The sequence below is a fragment of the Cynocephalus volans genome, chromosome 1, assembly GCF_027409185.1.
Source record: "Cynocephalus volans isolate mCynVol1 chromosome 1, mCynVol1.pri, whole genome shotgun sequence".
Taxonomy (NCBI): Eukaryota; Metazoa; Chordata; class Mammalia; order Dermoptera; family Cynocephalidae; genus Cynocephalus; species Cynocephalus volans.
Genome location: NC_084460.1, coordinates 27,241,275 through 27,259,662, shown reverse-complemented (window position 1 = coordinate 27,259,662; position 18,388 = coordinate 27,241,275). Strand labels below are relative to the sequence as shown.

The window sequence follows — 18,388 nt, the reverse complement described above, 5'->3', positions numbered from 1 at the left end:
GGTGGATCCGGTCAGTATTTTGGTAGGATGCCTCAGAAGTAGTGTCCCTCTCCCTGCATCCTTAAGAAGGCACAGGAGGTCGGGTTTTATGCAGAATTTTTAAGCCTGGAGGACACAGGAGCATTTGTGGGTGGAGTAGGGACCCTAACCTTGGGTGAGTCAGGATGCCCACCTGTCAGGAAGGAGGCTGGAGACACCTCCAGAGAGGGAGGCGGATAGAAGGTGGGGTAGAAGGTGGGGTCTGTCGGGCTGGCCCAGGGTGTGGACGAAGCTGGCCGTTGCATGGATCCGTCACCTCCTTAACTATCTTCTGCAGATCTGGGCTTTAAGGACCTTACACTGCAGCCACGGGGCCCCCTGGAGCCAGCCCCTGCGAAGTCCGGGGCCCCCCAGGACCCGAGACCAGGGCAGCCAGATGCGGCTCCCGAGCCCCCGCGGGTAAGCCGCCCCCATGCGCGCTCTCCCGTGACCTGCCCTGCTTGCCCCGCTCACGGCCCGTCTGCTCCCAGGTGGGTTGGCAGTGCCCCGGGTGCACCTTCATCAACAAGCCCACGCGGCCCGGCTGCGAGATGTGCTGCCGGGCGCGGCCCGAGGACTACCGGGTGCCCCCTTCGTATCAGCCCGATGAGGAGGAGCGAGCGCGCCTGGCCGGCGAGGAAGAGGCACTACGCCAGTACCAGCAGGTGGGCGCCGAGGTCCCCGCACAGACACCTGCAGACTGGACGGGGACGGGGGCGGCGTAGGCCAGGAAGGGAAACACCTGCACATGGCCACCCCGCCCCTGACTGTCTTGCCCCTCATGCTGCACCACTGGCGACAACCCTGCACTTGACTGTGACCCACCTCCCTCAGAGGTCACCCTGTGGCTGAGACCCCACTCCCTGGCTGTGACGCACATCCAGGTTCATCTGCCCTGCTCCCACCTGGGCTGTGACTCCACCCCTGACTCTGATGCACACATCTATGTACATATGTGCCTCTGGCTGTGACCCTGACCTCGTCTCAGCTCAGCTTCACCTCTATAGGCCTGTGACCTAGCTCCTGCTCCACCGGCCTGACCTCATCCTGGACCCTATCTCCCCTGACACTTCTGTCTCTGGCTTGGCCTCCTGCCTTCCTATAACCCTGGCCCTGGCCCCACACTGCTGGGATGTCCCCTGCCTTCTGTCCTGCCCCTCCTGTAGCCACCCCCGAGTCAGTGACAGAGGCACTGATTACACAGATCCTTGGCCCTGAGTGTTCCCCACTTCTGATTCCATGACCCCAGTCCGTACCAGCATTCCCCTGGGACCCAGTGCTGCCCCACCCCACCCCTGCCATAAACCCTCTCCTGGTCCCATCTACAACCTCGTACTCCCTAGCTTTGCCACCTCCCTGTCTCTGACCTGGCTCTACCATCATCCCCTGGCCCAACTGAGCCCTGCTATCCCTGACTCCTGACTCTGACCCTGGCCCCCTTCCTGTCTCTACCACCATCGCTCTCTCACCTGGCTTCAACCCCTGGCTGTAGCCAAAACCTGGCCCTGCCTGGCCCTCTCCCACCCCCACCCTTCCCAGCATTGCTTTGCCTACTGCTCCTGGCCACCCCCCACCACTCCCGGCGTCCCTGCTGACTCAGCCCTGACCAGTCCCCTGGCCCTGCCGGCTTCTTGGTCTGACTGGCCCCTGAGACCCTGACCCACCCCATGGCCCTGCCCCATGTGCCCAGCGGAAGCAGCAGCAGCAGGAGGGAAACTACCGGCAGCTTGTCCAGCTGGACCAGAGGAGCCTGGTGCTGAACACCGAGCCCGCCGAGTGCCCTGTGTGCTACTCGGTGCTGGGGCCCGGCGAGGCTGTGGTCCTGCGGGAGTGTCTGCACACCTTCTGCAGGTGCGGCCCCCAGTCCCACCCCCCTGAAAGTGGGTGGGAACCTGTGCTCTTACATCTCATTGGATACCCACAAAAACCTGCGAGGTAGGCTCTATCTCCCCATTTTGCAGATGAGGAATGTAAGGTACAGAGAGGCCAAGCAACTCATGCAGGGCCACACAGCTCATAAGAGAAGCCCAGACATGAACCCAGGCATTCTGGCTCCAGAGCCTCTGCCTTATCCACTACCTCTTACTTCCCAGGCAAAGGGATGGGAGCTCTTGCCCTGGCAGCCCACACCAGCCCCGTTCTCTGCCTCACTGGTGACAGTCTTCCCCTCTCACGGCCTTCTCTTCCTGGGCTGTGGAGAGCATGTACTCACCACAGCGGACAGTGCTGGAGCAGCCCTGGTGCCAGGCTTCCTTCCTGCCTCCTAGAGCTTACGCTCCAGTGGAGAGGCCGATGTTAACCAGATAATCACTGATTGTTATCACTGTATATTGTGGCAAATGCTAAATAACAGTGGGTTAAGATACAAACGGGGCCCTTCCCTGGAGGGGGTGCCAGCTGCAAGGGGCAAAGGGAGTAGTGGGAGTAGAGCGGGTCACGGAGGGGCTTGTGAACAGCAGTTAGTGGCTTGGGTTTGCTCTGGGTGGGGTGGAAGGCCACTGGGGAGGGACGTGGCTGCTGTGCTGAGAATTGATTCCAGGGGCAGGGGACACAGGGAGCCCAGTGAGGAGGCTGCTGCAGTCTCTCAGGAGAGGGATGATGGGCGGGGACCAGAGCACCGGGTAGCAGTGGTGTGGACAGAAATGGAAGCCTTGCTGATGGATTGGTGAGGGGAATGTACAGGAAGCGGGTATTGAGGAGAAGTCCACCTGGGGAGGCTGAGAAAGGCCCCCTGGGGTTAGGCCTTGTTATGTGAGGGGTGGAGCCCCTGGTGGACAGGGTGCAGATGATCCTGACTCCCACCCCATCCTGTCTCGTCCCCCAGGGAGTGCCTGCAGGGCACCATCCGCAACAGCCAGGAGGCGGAGGTCTCCTGCCCCTTCATTGACAACACCTACTCGTGCTCCGGCAAGCTGCTGGAGAGGGAGATCCGGGCGGTAAGGCTGGAGGGGCATGTCCCGTGACCCAGGGAACTGGGCCTGAGCTAGCAGCTGGGGAGCGGCTTCAGAGGACAGACATTTTTCAAGGGCTTTGTCCATGTTGGGTGTTGGGGCCGCAAGCAGGCCAGGAATTGAGGGAGTTAGCTAGTAAAGAAACTGCCTTTATGAAGGAGAGACAATGGTTAAGAGCTAACTCTGGAGCCAGATGGCCTGGGTGTGTGAACTCGAGTCAGTGCCTCTGTTTTCTCATCTCCACTAGGGTCAAAGTTATAGTTTCAGAGTTGCAAAGATCACAGTAGAAGATATGTGTAACGTTTAGAGTAGTGTTCGACATGGTAATCCCTTCTGTCATTTAGCTTTTGCTGTGTAGCAAATCACTCCAGACTCAGTTGCCTAAAACAACAACCATTTATTTAGCTCATGGATCTGCAAATTAGTAATTTGGGTTGGGCTTACCTGGGTGGCTCTTGTGGTCTGGGCTGGGCCTGGCTGATCTCATCTAGGCTTAGCCCATGGGTCAGCTGAGGTGGACTGGTTTATGATGGTCTCATCTGCAACGGCTGGGATGACTAGGGTCCCTTTTCATTTTAGTCTCTCATCCACCTGGCTGGCCAGGGCCTGCTCACGTGGTGGTGGCCTCAGGGTTCCAAAAACAGTCACAGGCGAGCCCCTGTGCATGAGCTTTCCAAGTCTCTGCTGGTTTCTTATTTGCTACTGTCCCATTGGCCAAAGCAAGTCATGTGCTCAAGCCCAGAGCCTGTGCGGGAGGGGCCTACCCAAGGGTGTGGAATCAGGAGACATGAGCAAATTGGAGCCATTACTCCAGCAGTCTATCCGAGTGCCATATATGTCAGAGTGCATATATGTCTGCTGTTGATACTGTCATTAATGTTATTAATTACCAGGTTCTCTCGCTGATGGCTGGTGATCTTGAGCAAGTCCTTTCCCTTCCCTGGGACTCCATTTTCCCATTTGTAAAGTGGACTGTTGGGCATGATTCATGGTTTTTAAACTGCTGAGAAATGGCCTTCCCAGACTTGGGCATCTTGGGGTCCCAGGTCAAAACATGGAGGCAGGGCCAACAGGGCTGAGGTCCAAGTGGAAGACCCCCACAGACATGGGCACAAGCCCCACATTTCTTCCCATCATGCCTGCCTCTCTACTGTGACCCTGTTTCTCCTGAGAACTACCTCCGCCACCCCCACAAGCTCATCAAGTGTTTCCTGGAGCCCAAGGGGTTCTGCCCCAGGGACAAAGGAGGAGGCAGGAGGGGTAGAACTTTGGGAATTCCCACCCTTACATCAAGAGCAGTCTATTTTTAATTGTTTTTAAAGATGACCGGTAAGGGGATCTTAACCCTTGACTTGGTGTTGTCAGCACCACGCTAATCCAGTGAGCTAACCGGCCATCCCTATATAGGGATCTGAACCCGTGGCCTTGGTGTTATCAGCACCACACTCTCCCGAGTGAGCCACGGGACAGCCCTTTCTTTTCTTTTTTTATTGACCCAGTCCGTTTTCAAAGGAATCTGATTAAACAGAACAAGAAAAATAAAACGCCCATGTCCTTCGATCAATTTCTTTTTTGGGTATAAAATACCATAAGGGAAAAGATGTAATTTTTTTCTTAAGCTATTTAGAGCTGCATTATTCTAAAAAGTGAGAGATTGTTAATTGCCTAAGTGCCAGCATTTGAATACTAGTTAAATAAACTGAGAAATAATACAATGAAATGCTAGAGCTAAATGCCTTTAGAAGTAACATGGAAACATGCTTAGAAATCAGTGTTAGTGGAGGAAAACTGAAAGGACGAGTCGACACCAGTTGACGATCCACCGGAGAGAGCTCGTTTATTAGGCGGCACACACACATATATATAGGGCTTCTAGGGAAGGCTGATTGGCTCAAAATACATTTGGGTTCTTACATTCCTCGGTGTGATCCCTTGGGGCATTTGGGTTCTTACATTCCTCCCTTTTTCTTGTTTTAGGAAAGGGGACGTTGAAGTCATCGAGCTACTTCCTGCTGAACTGGGGCGTTGTGGGGGGGGGCAAAGGGAGGAAGGTACACAAATACCCATTATGAAACCCCAAAGGAGGGTGGAGAAACAAGTAATTTCAAAAGGGGAAAAGTCCATAAACGTTCCTTGAAGCCACAAGTTGAATATGCACCGGTTCCATTGTTCGTAGTTAGAGACTGGAGGGAGCAGCCAGGCGTCGGTGGTGAGGACGTGTAGGATGCGTTTCCCTCTGTAAGGTGGTGTCTCTTCAGCATCAGCTGAGGCGCTCACGAGATGAGGCGAGGGGTTCATCGGTACCTAGAAGCTGGTAGTTTCTAAGCAAAAGCTGGTTAAAGGCCTGATTAGAGATTTTTCCCACTTGGGTTTGAAGAAACCTAATGATGCAGGGCAAGAAAAGGCAGGTTTAGAGTTCCCAAAATGGGCCAAATCCAAGGTAGGATAGGGTTTAAGATAAAAGAAGAAAAGGGGTTAGAACTGGATGTGGTTCGTAGGCTGGAAGCTAAGTCGGTGAGTTTGATGATGTTTTTTTCTACTAGACCAGATTCATTGATATAATAACAGCATTCTTCCCCAAGGAAGATGCAAGTACCTCCTTTCTCTGCAGTGAGGAGGTTTAGCGCTCTACGGTTTTGGAGGGTGACCTGAGCTAAAGAGGTAATTTGTCTCTGTAGAGAGGAAAGAGATTCGGCAGTGGAGGTCAGAGCCCCTTCAAGTTTAGCATTGATGTCTTTGACCGCCCATAAACTGTGTCCTAAGTCTCCTCCCGACAGACCGGCTCCGACTGCTGATGTTGTTAGGGAAATACCAACCATGATCGGGAGGAAGGCGGCCCTTTTTTGCCTTGAGGGGGGATGAAGAAGATGGAACAGTTCTGAACTGGTGTACAGAGTGAGTTGAGGGACGATGGTGACAAGAAGGCACTGGGCAGTAAGATTAGGCAGGATGGAGGTAGAGAGGGTTCCATTGCACCAGAAGAAAGAGCCTGGTGGGGTGACGGTGTGGTTATAAATGGTTGAGGAAGGGAAGCTTTTAAGGGGACGGCCGCCAGGAGCGGTCGCATGAGAGAAAACAATTTCCGGGAGAGAGAGAGAAAGATGAGTGTTTCAGAAATGATCTGTTGCCAGGTGTAAATGGGTGACCCTGGGGAGCTAGCAGAGGGGCCTGAAAGCTCCCTGGGTGAAATGAAAAGAACAGGAGAAGGCCAAGGAGAAGGTTCATGTCTCCAGAATTGGGGGTAAGGCTGAGGTCCGGGATAGGCGGAGTTTGAAAGGGTCGGTAGGATGAGAGATACACTTAAAAGAATGGTGTGTTAAGTTCTTTTGCAGCTTGTTATTGGAGTTCTCAGTGGCCGAGGGCGGATCCTGAGTGTAAGGCTTCAGCCTGGAAATATGAATCCATGGAGTAACATGATTACCTGGCAGGGCAAGTTTAGCAGCAGTTGGAGTGCAAAGGATGACAGGACATGGGCCTTCCCACTTAGGGGTTAGGGGGGTTTTGAGTTCCCGGGAAGTGTAGAATACTAATTGGCCTGGGCTGAGTGAAAGGTTATTTTTGGAAAGTGACGGATCTGGAAGTAGCCAGTCCTGGTACTTCCATAATTCGGTGCGAAGGTGGGAGAGCAAGGGTAAGGCCATGGTGGGTGGTATGGGTCCTTCAGTTGCTGTGATCCCCGAGGGTAGGAGGGGCCTACCGTACATGACTTCAAAAGGGGAAAGATTGGAGGGCCTTTTGGGGAGAGCTCTGGTCTTGAGTAGAGCGAGAGGTAGAAGATGGATCCAATCAAGGTGTAATTCCAGAGACAATTTAGTTAGTATGTCCTTTAAGGTTCTGTTGGTTCTCTCTATCTTTCCAGATGCCTGAGGTCGGTAAGGGCAATGTAGGTGCCAGGGGAGAGAGAGTGACTGGGAGAGTTTTTGTATTATCTGGGCGGTAAATTCAGGTCCATTGTCAGATTGAATGGAAGTGGGCATCCCAAATCGTGGTATGATTTGGGAAAGGAGAGTCTGGGCTACGGTGGAGGCCTTTTTATTGGATGTTGGGAATGCCTCTACCCATCCTGAAAAGGTATCAACAAACACCAAGAGGTATTTGAGGCGCCGGACAGAAGGCATGTGCGTAAAATCGACTTGCCAGTCGGCCGCGGGTGTGAGACCTCTGGCCTGGTGGGAGGGAGGGGTATGGCCCAGGTTTGAGAGGGGTGTTAGGATTGGTACGCTGGCAGATTGTGCATGAGGAGGAAATTTTTTGCAAGAGGGCTTTGTCAGATGGGGTGATTGAGAAGAAGGCTTGTAAAAACTGGGATAAAGCTTGGGGGCTAGAGTGAAACAGGTCATGGAGCAAGCGAAAGAGAGAGGACTTATCATCATTAGGCGGTTGAGGCTGAGAGGGTGTCTGTGAACCTTGGGAGCCGTATGGAAGAATGGGAAGTTGGTTTTGTGTCTGTGGGTGCATTGCTGCAGTGCGTGCAGCGAGGTCAGCCTTACAATTCCCGCGAGTGATTGGGGAATCGTCCCTCTGGTGGGATCTGCAATGAATGACTCCTAATTTACAAGGTAAATGGGATGCCTCTATTAATGTGGAGATTAAAGCTGAGTTGGTGATTGTGTTACCCTTGGTGTTAAGCAGACCGCGTTCTTTATATGGCGGCATGAGAGAGAAGTATATGAAAGACATATTTAGAGTCAGTGTATAAGTTAAGAGTTCTTCCTTCAGCTAGAACGCAGGCTCGCGTGGCAGCGATAAGTTCGGCCTGCTGGTTGGTAGTACACTTGGGTAAAGGTTGGGCCTCTATAACCGAATCAAGGGAGACTATGGCATACCCTGCGTATGAGTGTTTCCTTCCTTGAATGAGGACCCATTCGTGAACCATGTGAGATCAGCGTGAGACAGGGGCCCCTCAGTGATGGAAGAGCGGTAAGGTATAAAATTTTGAAGGCTTTCTACGCAGCTGTGCAAAGGGGTGTTGGGGGAATCTGGTATAGGCAGTAGGGTGGCCGGATTTAGGGGTGGACAGGTATTGAAGGATAGGGCAGGATTTTCCAGAAACAAGGATAGGAGGGTTAGGATTCTGGAAGGTGGGAGGGATTGGAGAGCCTTACAGGTAAGGAGGTCTTTGAGGTGATGTGGTGAGAGAATGGTAAGAGGCGCCCCAAATGTTAATTTGGATGCCTCCTTATGCAGCAACTGCCCCGCTGCTAGGGCTCTTGAACAGGGTGTCCAGCCTCGTACAGTGGGGTCCAACTGTTTTGATAGGTACAAGGGGGTGAATGGGAATGACAGCGGCGTTAACAAGGCGGAGATCTTGGACGAGACGAAAGGCGCCATTAGGTTTTTTACAGCGAGTATGGGAGTATTGAAAGGGGAGCGAGTGGGACGGAGATACCCCTTTTTTAATAGGTCCTGAATGATGGGGCTTAACCCGAGGAGGGCTGTTGTGGTCAATGGATACTGAGCCTGACAAATATATTTGGAGGGGTCTTTTAGTTTTATGTGTACAGGGGAACACTGGGCCAGAGCGGGGCTGGCAGTGTCCCAAACTATGGGGTTAACAGGGTGCGTGAGCATGGGTAAGGACTTCTTTGGAGGGGTGGAATTAGTAGGATCTTGGGCTTGAACTAGCGCTAGGAGGAAGGAAACGGGGAAAGAGGAAGAGGACAGGGGCAAAGTAATGGAGACTTGAGAAAGGAATGGGAGAAAACGGATTGAGTGCCTTGAAGGCAGCAGGTTAAAAGAGGGGTTTTTTGGGGAAAGATTTGTTTACCTCCTACCCCGACTATAGGAGAGCTGCTGGAGGTGGTGGGGCCTTTATATTCCCTTAAGACCGAAAAGGTGGCTCCAGTGTCCAGGAGGAAAGATATTGGGTGGCCGTCCACAACCATGGATACCCTGGGCTCTTGCTTTGTTATAGAGATGGTCGGGAAGGGCCCAAGGCTCCTTCAGTCCTCCTCAGCGAGGCCCACCATAGGTGGTGTCCACGGTTCGGGGGACTGTGGGGCAGTTGGTCCCTCACCCCTTCGGGCGAGGGGGCAATCAGATCCCCAATGTCCCTTCTTTTTGCATTTTGGACAAGGAGTGGTGGGTGGCCTGGGGGTGGGGCAAGCCTTTGCCCAATGCCCTTCCTTTCCACATTTAAAGCAGGCTCCAGGGGGAGGCTTAGAGGTGGAGGCTGTGGGAGGGCGCCCAGGGGTTTTGATAAGCTGGGCCAACATCTGGAAGTTGGCGTGGTCGGCCTTTTGTTTTCGACGTTCTTTTTCCTCCTCCCGATTATGAAAAACCTTGAAGGCCACTGACAGGATTTCGGTCTGAGGGGTTGCAGGACCCTGCTCTAATTTTTTAAGTTTAGTTTTAATGTCGGGGTAGGATTGTGCCAGGAAATAGGTCATAAGGACATGCTGGCCATCTTCTGAGTTGGGGACTAAGTTAGTGTATTGTTGAAAGGCCTGAGTTAATCTATTGAGGAACTCGGAGGGAGTTTCCTCTTTTTGGACAATTTCTTGAATTTTTTGGAAATTGACGACCTTGCGAGCCGATTTTTTGAGGCCAATTATTAAGCAAGAGGCAAAACGGTCTCGAGCCTGGATTCCCTGGGCTGTGTTATAATCCCAATTAGGTTCCTGTTCTGGGACTGCTTGGGGGCCTGGCGGGTGATTTGGATTGGTACGATGGGTGTCAGTGGCATGGGTATGGGCTGCATCCCAGACCCTGCGGCGTTCCTCAGGGAGGAGGGTATTGGCTAGGAGCATGAAGATGTCATGATGTGTGAGGCTGTAGGCCTGCAGGATCCATTGGAATTCTTTAATGTAGGTGGTAGGGTCTGTAGAGAAAGAGCCTAGTCTTTTTTCTAATTCTGTAAGGTCAGCTAGGGAAAAGGGAACATGGACCCTAACTACTCCTTCAGCCCCAGCTACCTCACGTAGTGGGGCGATTGTTAAAGGGGCAGGGGGGGTCCTCGGGAACGGGTGAAAGGGGGGCTTAGTGGGTCAGGAGTAGGTGAGGGTAAAGACGGGGGAGTGGATGGCACAGGAGGTGCAGAAGGTGACGCGGATGACGGGGGAGGAGGAGCAGGCGCTGGAGGCGCTGGGGGAGGAGGAGATCGGTAGGGTGGGGGTTCATCAGCAGGGTCGAAGGTGGAAGAATCGAGGGGTGACAGGCTAAAAGGACTTGAGAGGGAGCACAGGAGGAGCAGAGGGCGGGGTTCTGAGCCAAGAGGCGAAAAGCCTCGATGTAGGGGATCTCCTTCCATTTTTTTAGGTGCTGGCAGTAAAGAGGTCTCGTAGAATGTTAGGATCTAGTGTGCCCTCAGGGGGCCATGTGTTTTGATTATCTAAAGGATAATAAGGCCAATCTTGTGTACAGAATTTGGTGAGGAGTTTGGGCTCAATATCTGAGGTTTTTCAGAAGGCATTGAAGTGGAGAGTCCCCTAGGGAGGAGGAGGAAGCACCCATTCTGGTCTCTTAATGGGAATTTAGACAGAAATCGGACAGAGATTTAGTGATAGGACAGATCCTTCTGCCGGTTGGGAAAGGCAGGATCCTAGAGGGCGTCCCCAGTAGGTCACGTCAGTCCCGGCAGGTTCAGGTATGAACCAGGAGGAGAGAAGGGAGGTGTGGGTGGTCACTCAGACCTCCACTTCTCTAGGGCAAAAGCCCGGTGCCTGAAGGAACCTAGCGCCAGGATTTTCTGGTCGGGTCCCGGACCCGGGAAGTGGAGAGAAGAGAGTGGTGGACAGGAGGGTGAAGGAGAGAACAGAATGGGGCTTTTAACCTCCAAAAATAAAAGTAAAAGTTTACCGGGGCTTTGGAACCTGTTATAGTTCGGGAATTTATGGTGGTCATGAAGACCGTGGTAGGGTGGGGTATGGGCGTTAGGGGCTACCAGACGATCTAGACTCCCTGTGGTAGCCTGAAAAAGGGCCGGTGCCCTTTAGGAAAGGGGGCTTACCTAATGATGAGCCGGTGGTGAGTGGAAGGAGCCAGCGCCGAAAAGAATGGACGAGGGTGGACCGTCAGTGGTGAGCGGTGGAAGGGAGGCCAGTCCTGGTGGGACGGAGTTCCCCAGGGGCGACTTGGAAAGTGCTGCCACTGCGATTTGAAAAGTGTTACAGCTCGAGGGAGCCCCGAGGGGCAACTTGGAAGGTGTTGCCGCTCTAGAGAAGCTCCGTCCAGGGTTTCGGCACCAAATGAAAGGACGAGTCGACACCAGTTGACGATCCACTGGAGAGAGCTTGTTTATTAGGCGGCACACACACATATATATAGGGCTTCTAGGGAAGGCTGATTGGCTTAAAATACAATCCCTACTTAGAGGGCAACCAGCGCCATGATGGGGTGTGGCCGAGAAGGACTTATGTGATCAGGGTGTGATCCCTTGGGGCATTTGGGTTCTTACAAAAACAAGGAAGCAGAAGACCCCTATTCCAGCACAATTCCCTAAAATACTTTTTTAAAAAATTTGCCCAGGCGATGATGATGATAATCAGCTGAAACTACTTTTCCCTAAATTCTCTTTATTGTTATAATGCTGTTAGTATCATATAACATTTGGAGACAAATAAAAAGGGAAATCAGAAATTATACTTTTACCTTATTGTGTATTGTGTATGTTTATTGGCAAAGCTTTTGCTGTTTTGCTACAAAACCTTTCTAAAGATTATTATGAATCTCTGTGGCATAGATCCTCTTTATATCTCTTCTTTTTTTTTTTTTTTAAAGATGACTGGTAAGGGGATCTCAACCCTTGGCTTGGTGTTGTCAGCACCACGCTCAGGTAGTGAGCAAACCGGCCATCCCTATATAGGATCCGAGCCCATGGCCTTGGTGTTATCAGCACCGCACTCTCCTGAGTGAGCCACGGGCCAGCCCGTCAAGGAACATTTTGCATGGTGCCTCTTCTTATATATTATTTTCTTAGGGTAAACTTGTAGAAGTGAGGTGGGTGCCAAAGGTCAGAAAGTCTGGGATGGCTGAGATGTTACTGTTGCACTGCTTTCTCAGGGTGCTTGTTTAACCACATCTTCCCTCACATTGTTTATTATTTTGTTGTTGTTCATTTTAAATTGTATTAAAATATACATAACATAAAATTTACCATTCTAACTATTTTTAAGTGTACAGTTCAGTGGCATTAGGTACATTTGCGTTGTTGTGCAGTCACCATCATCCATCTACAGAGCTTTTTAAATGCACTTTTTGAATGGAGTTTTTAAATACTGAGAGGGTTTGTTTCGTGAAGAAAAGAGCCTGGGGATGTGTTGAGGCTTATGCGCTTCCTGGAGCATATTTGGTGGCAAGGAGGGCTACTTGTTAGGCGTGCTGAACCTGAGCAACAAGAAAGTGGTCTGTTGGCAGCTCCTGACTCCCGAGGATTACCAGCGGTTTCTGGACCTGGGCATCTCCATTGCTGAAAACCGCAGTGCCCTCAGCTACCACTGCAAGACCCCGGACTGCAAGGGATGGTGCATTGTTGATGATGATGTCAACGAGTTCACGTGCCCCGTGTGTTTCCACGTCAACTGCCTGCTCTGTAAGGTGGAGATGGGGACCCACGCTGCCTGGTCACCCTGGTCCTGTCAGGAGCTCAGTACAATTCAGTGCTTGTTCTCCTGGGAAGGGAGCTGTGATATTGGCCTGGTTGTTATGTCTTAGAGCTGCATGTCAGTGAGAGAGCCTGGCTAGGCTCTGGACTGAGCCCGGACCCCATAGACCAAGCCCTGATCCAGACCAAATTTTAACCTCTATCCTGAACTGAGTTCTGACTCTAAACCCAGACTGAGCCCTGCCTGATGCTTCCCTCAGGCCCATCCCTGCCCCCATCTTGTCAAAAGTTGACCGTTAAGGTGAGGAGCAGGTAGACAGGTCTGGAATCCAGTCTCAGACGTGGCTTACACAAGTTCAGTCTCAAAGCATCAGGCCTGTAACTGGGACAGATTCTAGGCAGAGACGTAGGGGCTGCAGCTTGTGGGAGAGGTGCTGTAGGGATTTTCGTGCCCATCAGGCTTTAAAACAAATAAGTAGTATATGTTGTTATTACATGTGACCCTGGCTTCACCTGCCTGGCCTCAGTGTCCTCTTCTGTAGAATGGGTGTAGCCCAGTCACTGATGACACCTCTAGGCATTAGGTGCTTATGTAGGTACCTGCTCTGCCCCTCACTTCTCCCAGCTTCTTAACTCCCTGGAGAACCTTCTCACTTTGAGCCCCTCACTTCCCTGCAGGCCATCCATGAGCAGATGAACTGCAAGGAGTATCAGGATGACCTGGCCCTGCGGGCTCAGAATGACGTGGCTGCCCGGCAGACAACGGAGATGCTGAGGGTGAGGCTGGGACAGGGCTGAGGGCCTGGTGGGTAGGCGAGGGGTGGGAGCTTCTCAGAAAGTGCCTAGAGGCTGAGCAAGGGCCTCCCTTCTGAGATGGGACTTAGGCCAAGCAGTCAGGGGCGAGCAGCGGGAAGAGTGTCTGGGTGGAGGGAGGAGACCACAGGAACAAGGAGTGTGGCTGGCCAAAGCCTGGCCTAGGTGGAGAAGTGGAGGAGAGTGGGTCCACAGCTCCAGAGGGGTGGCGGTTTCTCTGGGCAGCAGGGAAGCCGGGGCTCGGGGCCAGGCTGACCCTGAGGTCAGCGCCAGCTCTGCTCCAGTTGATGCTGCAGCAGGGCGAGGCCATGCACTGCCCACAGTGCCAGATCGTGGTGCAGAAGAAGGACGGCTGCGACTGGATCCGCTGCACTGTTTGCCACACCGAGATCTGCTGGGTCACCAAGGGCCCACGCTGGGGTCCTGGGGTAAGTCCTTGGGGTATTGTAGGGAGGGTGCCCTTGTGGGGCCTGCCCTAGAGGAGGGCGTGGAAAACTACAGCTTGTGGACCAAATCTAACCCCCTGCCTGTATCTGTGCAGCTTGCAAATGTAAAAATGCTTTTTACTTCTTTACATGGTGGAAAAAGTATTAAAAGATGACTACTGTTTCATGGCATGTGAAAATTATATGAAATCCATATTTCAGTGTCCATAAATAAAGTCCTCTTGGAGTACAGCCATGCTCGTTCATTTACATATTGTCTGTGGCACTACACAAGGAGAGACCCATGGCCTGCCAAGCCTAAAATGACCTACCCTCTACAGAAGAAGTTTACCCACCCTGCCCTGGAGCACAGCGAGTAAAGGTTCATTCTGGAGTCACAGGTGGACTGACTCCCTGGCTCTGGTGTATCCTGGCTGTGTGATTAGGCTGTTATTCAGTTCTCTGAGCCTCAGTTTCTTTCTCTGTGAAATGGGGATGATAGCGGAGCCTGTCTCGGGCTTGTTGTCAGAATCAAATGAAAAAAGCAAAAGAAGTGCTTAGCAGAGTACCTGTCGCAGGTACCTGTCAGAGTACCTGAGCACTCCGTAAATGGTGGCTTTCATTGTTAGGGGTGTGTTCCTGGAACTGGGGGCCATGTTACATGTTAGTGGACTTTTAGAGAGACAGAGGCAGAGGAAGCCGCCCCCTCTCACGCTGCCAGCGTGCTGACCCACCCAGGAGATGTAGACAGTGGCCAGATCCCTTCCCTACTCTGGGTCTAGGGATGGTAGATGGTGCTTTGGGAGCCAAAAAGGCCTTAATGACTGCCTCCTTCAGGTAGCTGAGGCCAAGAAGGCCATTCTTAACAGGAGGACCTGCAGTGGGACAGCGCTCGGCTTTGGGGGAGTGAAGGAGTAGTGCAGGGGGACAGTCTGTTTTCACTGCCCTGACATTCTCTTCTCTTTCTCCCATCCTCTAGGGCCCAGGAGACATCAGCGGGGGCTGCCGCTGCCGGGTGGATGGGATTCCTTGCCACCCAAGTTGTCAGAACTGCCACTGAGCTGAAGATGGCCAAGTGCCCAGGCTGCTGTGGGGCAGGGCTGGGCTTGGGACTTTGGCTCTGTTTTCTGCCTTTGTGGTTAGTCGAGGCGGGGCCCTGCTGAGGCCAAGGCCCCTCAGCTGCGTGGATGGCCTTGTGTGCTGTAGGTGTCACAGGGGCCCCACCTGAGCTGACTGCTGTCCGTGGTCTCATCTGCCCCAGTGCCTTTGTCCTTTCCTTGGGACTTGCCAGCCAGACCTCTCATCTCATCTCTGCGGCTCCATCTCTGCTTGACCCCAGCCTTAAACACAGCCCCTGGCCAGAGGCCTTGCTGGATGGAACCTCTGTGAGCTTCCATGTGACCCCACACTCCTCCCCCCACCACCCTTGTCTGCTGAACACCAAGCATTCACAGCTTCACCCCTTCCCCTGTTGGCTCTCTGGGGTGACCTTTTTCTGCCTTTGCTGTTGGAGACCCTGGGCCTCTTAGAACTGCTGCTAACCTGTTTGGAACCAAGAGGGAGACCGGGCAGTTTTGAAAGCACAGCCTATCCAGTCCAGCTGCTACATCTCCCTCTCTGCTGACTGTGTATGTTGATTAAAACAGTTTTCTAGGATGGAATGAGTATGTGATGTCATGGGCTGGGGCTCTACACATGGACAGGATCTGAGCTCTTTGGGAATTGCATCAGGATGTCAATTTGTTGGCCCCTTTCAATGGTAGAATGAGGCTGTGACTGAGCACTGGGAGCCTTGTACCAGACTTGGCATGCTGTGTCCAACATCAGGTCAACATTAGGCTGGACAGGCAGGGTTCACAGTGTGTCAAGAGTCTGCAAAGAAGGGTCAGCGGATCAGCTTGGGCTTGGAGGGGGCTGAGGCAGCAGCTACAGGCTGCCAGGAGAGTTTTGCCACCCCCTTTTGACCTCTCAGTGGGCATCCAGATATAGTGAGCAGAGGTATTTCAGGAACAGATGAAGCTGCTGCAATTGAGGGATGAGATTGTCCATCCTAATTTTAACATCTCAGGCAAGATGGCAAATCCTTGATATGGCAGTGTTTATTAGTACCCATTCTGTGCTGGTCAGAGATTAATAAAACACAATCCTGGGATGTCTGTTCTGTGATCCCCTGTCCCCTGTTGAGATCTGGTATTTGATGCCTAACACATTGCACTTCAATGTGGTCATCATCACAACGGGCAGAGGGCACCTCTACTGTTCAGGGCCTGGGCTCCAGGTTCCAGGCTTCAGACTCCAGACATTGGGGCATGTGGTTTTGCAGAGAAGGGTCTGTTCTAGCCCCTGAAAAGGCATTGCCACCCTGTCGCTGGATGCCAAGACTCAAGAGAGTTGGCCCCAGGGGCTGTGAGCAGAGGTAGAGGTGTGAGTAGACTGAGTGCCTCCTAACTCTGCCAGCATTGGCTCAGGACAGCTGTCATAGCCGATGAAGGGCATACTCAGGCAGCCCCCCCAACTCTGTGAGCAGAAGGGGTCAGGAGGAGCCACCAACTGGGAGAAAACAGGACAAGCTGAGGATAGCTGGCCTGCAAGTGCGTACGATGGGCCCAGCTCGGGCAGACACTATCAGACCAGATTGTTGTCATCCTCCCAGGACATGGTTTGGCATCTCTCAGGAGTCTGGGCACCAGAGAAAAGGAGACACCATTCTCTGGGTGCCACAGGCTGTAACCAGCCCACCCAATGTTTTAGAAAGTGTGAATTTACCAATATTTTATTTAGGCAGTTGGCCCATACAGAGACCAAAACCCATGACCTTGGTATTATAAGGCTGCGCTAACAGCTAACTGGCCAGCCCCAATATTTTAAAATTGGCAAAATTATTTACTACATTAAAATCTAGATGTTCAAATTCTCTGGAAAAAGTCAAAGCTTGGTAGTCCTGGGTCGTCATTTCCATGTGGAAGAAAGGGAGTCGTGTGGATGTCACCCCTCTTCACGGGGTGCATGCCCTTCAGTTTGCTGCACTGTCACCCCACGACGCCTCACGTGGAGGCCCTTCCGTGCCCTGCACCTCTGCACGAGTGCTAAGCACAAAGGGACGCACACAGATGGTCCCCAGCTTATGACAGTTCGACTTATGGTGGGTTTGTCGGGACGTGCCCCCATCCTAGTGAAGGAGCATCTGTATTTCCTTACCCATGGCTGCATCAAAAGTGAGGATGAGGGCCGGCTGGTAATCTCGGTTGGTTGGAGTGTGGCTTTGTAACACCAAAGTCAAGGGTTTGGATTCCCATACAGGCCAGCTGCAAAACAAACAACAACAACAACAACAACAATAACAACAAAAATCAAAAAAATGGATGAGACAGGCAGAGGGGCTGCTCTGGCTGTGTCTTCACTTGGCCCACCCCATCCACGCCAGCACAGCAGCAAGTTTGAATCTGCTGCAGCCAAATGGCAGTTCTGGGGTTCCAGCCTCAGCTCCATACTTACCACGCCAGCGGGTGAAGGGCAGGTTCAAAGTGATGTCTACAGCAGGCACAGGTGGAGGTGCCTCCCCCTCCCACAGGGTCACCCATGCCAGGCCCCAGACCTTGAGAGCCCAGTGGCAACTCTCCAGGGCAGACTGAAAACCAAACCACGCGGCCTTTGCACTCAAGCCACCTACCCGAGGAAGCAGCAGCATGTCCTGGATGTACTTGTGCGACACAAGGGTAAGGTGAAGTTGAGTAGAAGCCCATTGCTGAGATACAGAGCAGCTGCTGCTGTTGTGGGCAGCGAGCTGAGGACAGACCCTGCAGCTGTGCCAGAGCTAGTGTCTTTCCCTAGGCTCTGGGGCTGGCATGAAAGCCACTCACCTAAAGTACAGGAGGTTGGAGGCGAGCCCAAAGCCTGGCCTGCACAAAGTCTGGAGAAAAGGCTCCCAAGGAGTAGGGGCCCTTGTGAGGACTGGGAAAAAGGCAGCAGCAGCCACTAGCAGAACATGTGGACCAGGGGAGAGAAGATAAAGTCAGACTGAGCCTCAGGCCCCATCTCCTAGTTGGATTTGGCACAAGCCTCTGGCCTACTCTTTTTTCTAGTCACCATTTAATCCCTGGATGAGCATAGGGACCCAAGTGCAGAGTAAGTTAAAGGTGTTTATTGACCAGTAAAAGGTTCACCAAAGCGGAATCAACACTAGCACAACTTCACAGTTTGTAAAGCACCTTCACAAACACCATTTTATTAAACCCTCTGTGCAGGATGGGATTAATCCCTATTTCACTGTTATGGGCAATGAGTCGCAGAGGCAGTGACTTGCATAAGCTCCCACAGCTGGGAAGGAAGGGACACGCCTAGACCTCAGTCCTAGACCAGGCTGCCAATAATTCTCTCCAAACCCAGCTTTGGTCATGGCCCATCCTCACACCCCACGTTACTTGCAGAGGGGTTGCAATTCTTTCCCACCTGTTCAGAACTGCCCCTGGCCCAGAACCCCTTCCACCAACGACGTCCTCCTGGACTGTCTGTAGAACACCCACTCTTTTTACCCAGGTGGTATTTCCACCTCAGCCTTGCATACAATGTGGTGTCTTCTGAAAGTACATCTCTGATTCTCTGACACCACCTGGGTGACGAACAATTCAATTCAGGTCGAT

General features: G+C 52.5%; 1 protein-coding gene across 3 annotated transcripts in view; it reads left to right on the top strand.

Annotated features, from left to right (window-relative positions):
• RBCK1 (RANBP2-type and C3HC4-type zinc finger containing 1) overlaps positions 1–15,404 on the top strand; it is a 28,084-nt gene extending 12,680 nt beyond the window's left edge. The window contains exons 5-12 of one of the 3 annotated variants that reach the window (XM_063106389.1): positions 317–438; positions 510–683; positions 1,709–1,869; positions 2,843–2,954; positions 12,324–12,503; positions 13,189–13,287; positions 13,647–13,751; positions 14,728–15,404. In XM_063106389.1, the coding sequence (XP_062962459.1) occupies positions 317–438; positions 510–683; positions 1,709–1,869; positions 2,843–2,954; positions 12,324–12,503; positions 13,189–13,287; positions 13,647–13,751; positions 14,728–14,808 (1,034 nt within the window). In that variant the 3' untranslated portion in view covers positions 14,809–15,404. Of the gene's footprint in view, positions 1–316; positions 439–509; positions 684–1,708; positions 1,870–2,842; positions 2,955–12,323; positions 12,504–13,188; positions 13,288–13,607; positions 13,752–14,727 lie in introns of all 3 variants that reach the window. The other 2 variants (XM_063106383.1, XM_063106396.1) reach the window with 2 other exon arrangements.
• The last annotated feature ends 2,984 nt before the right edge of the window (positions 15,405–18,388 follow it).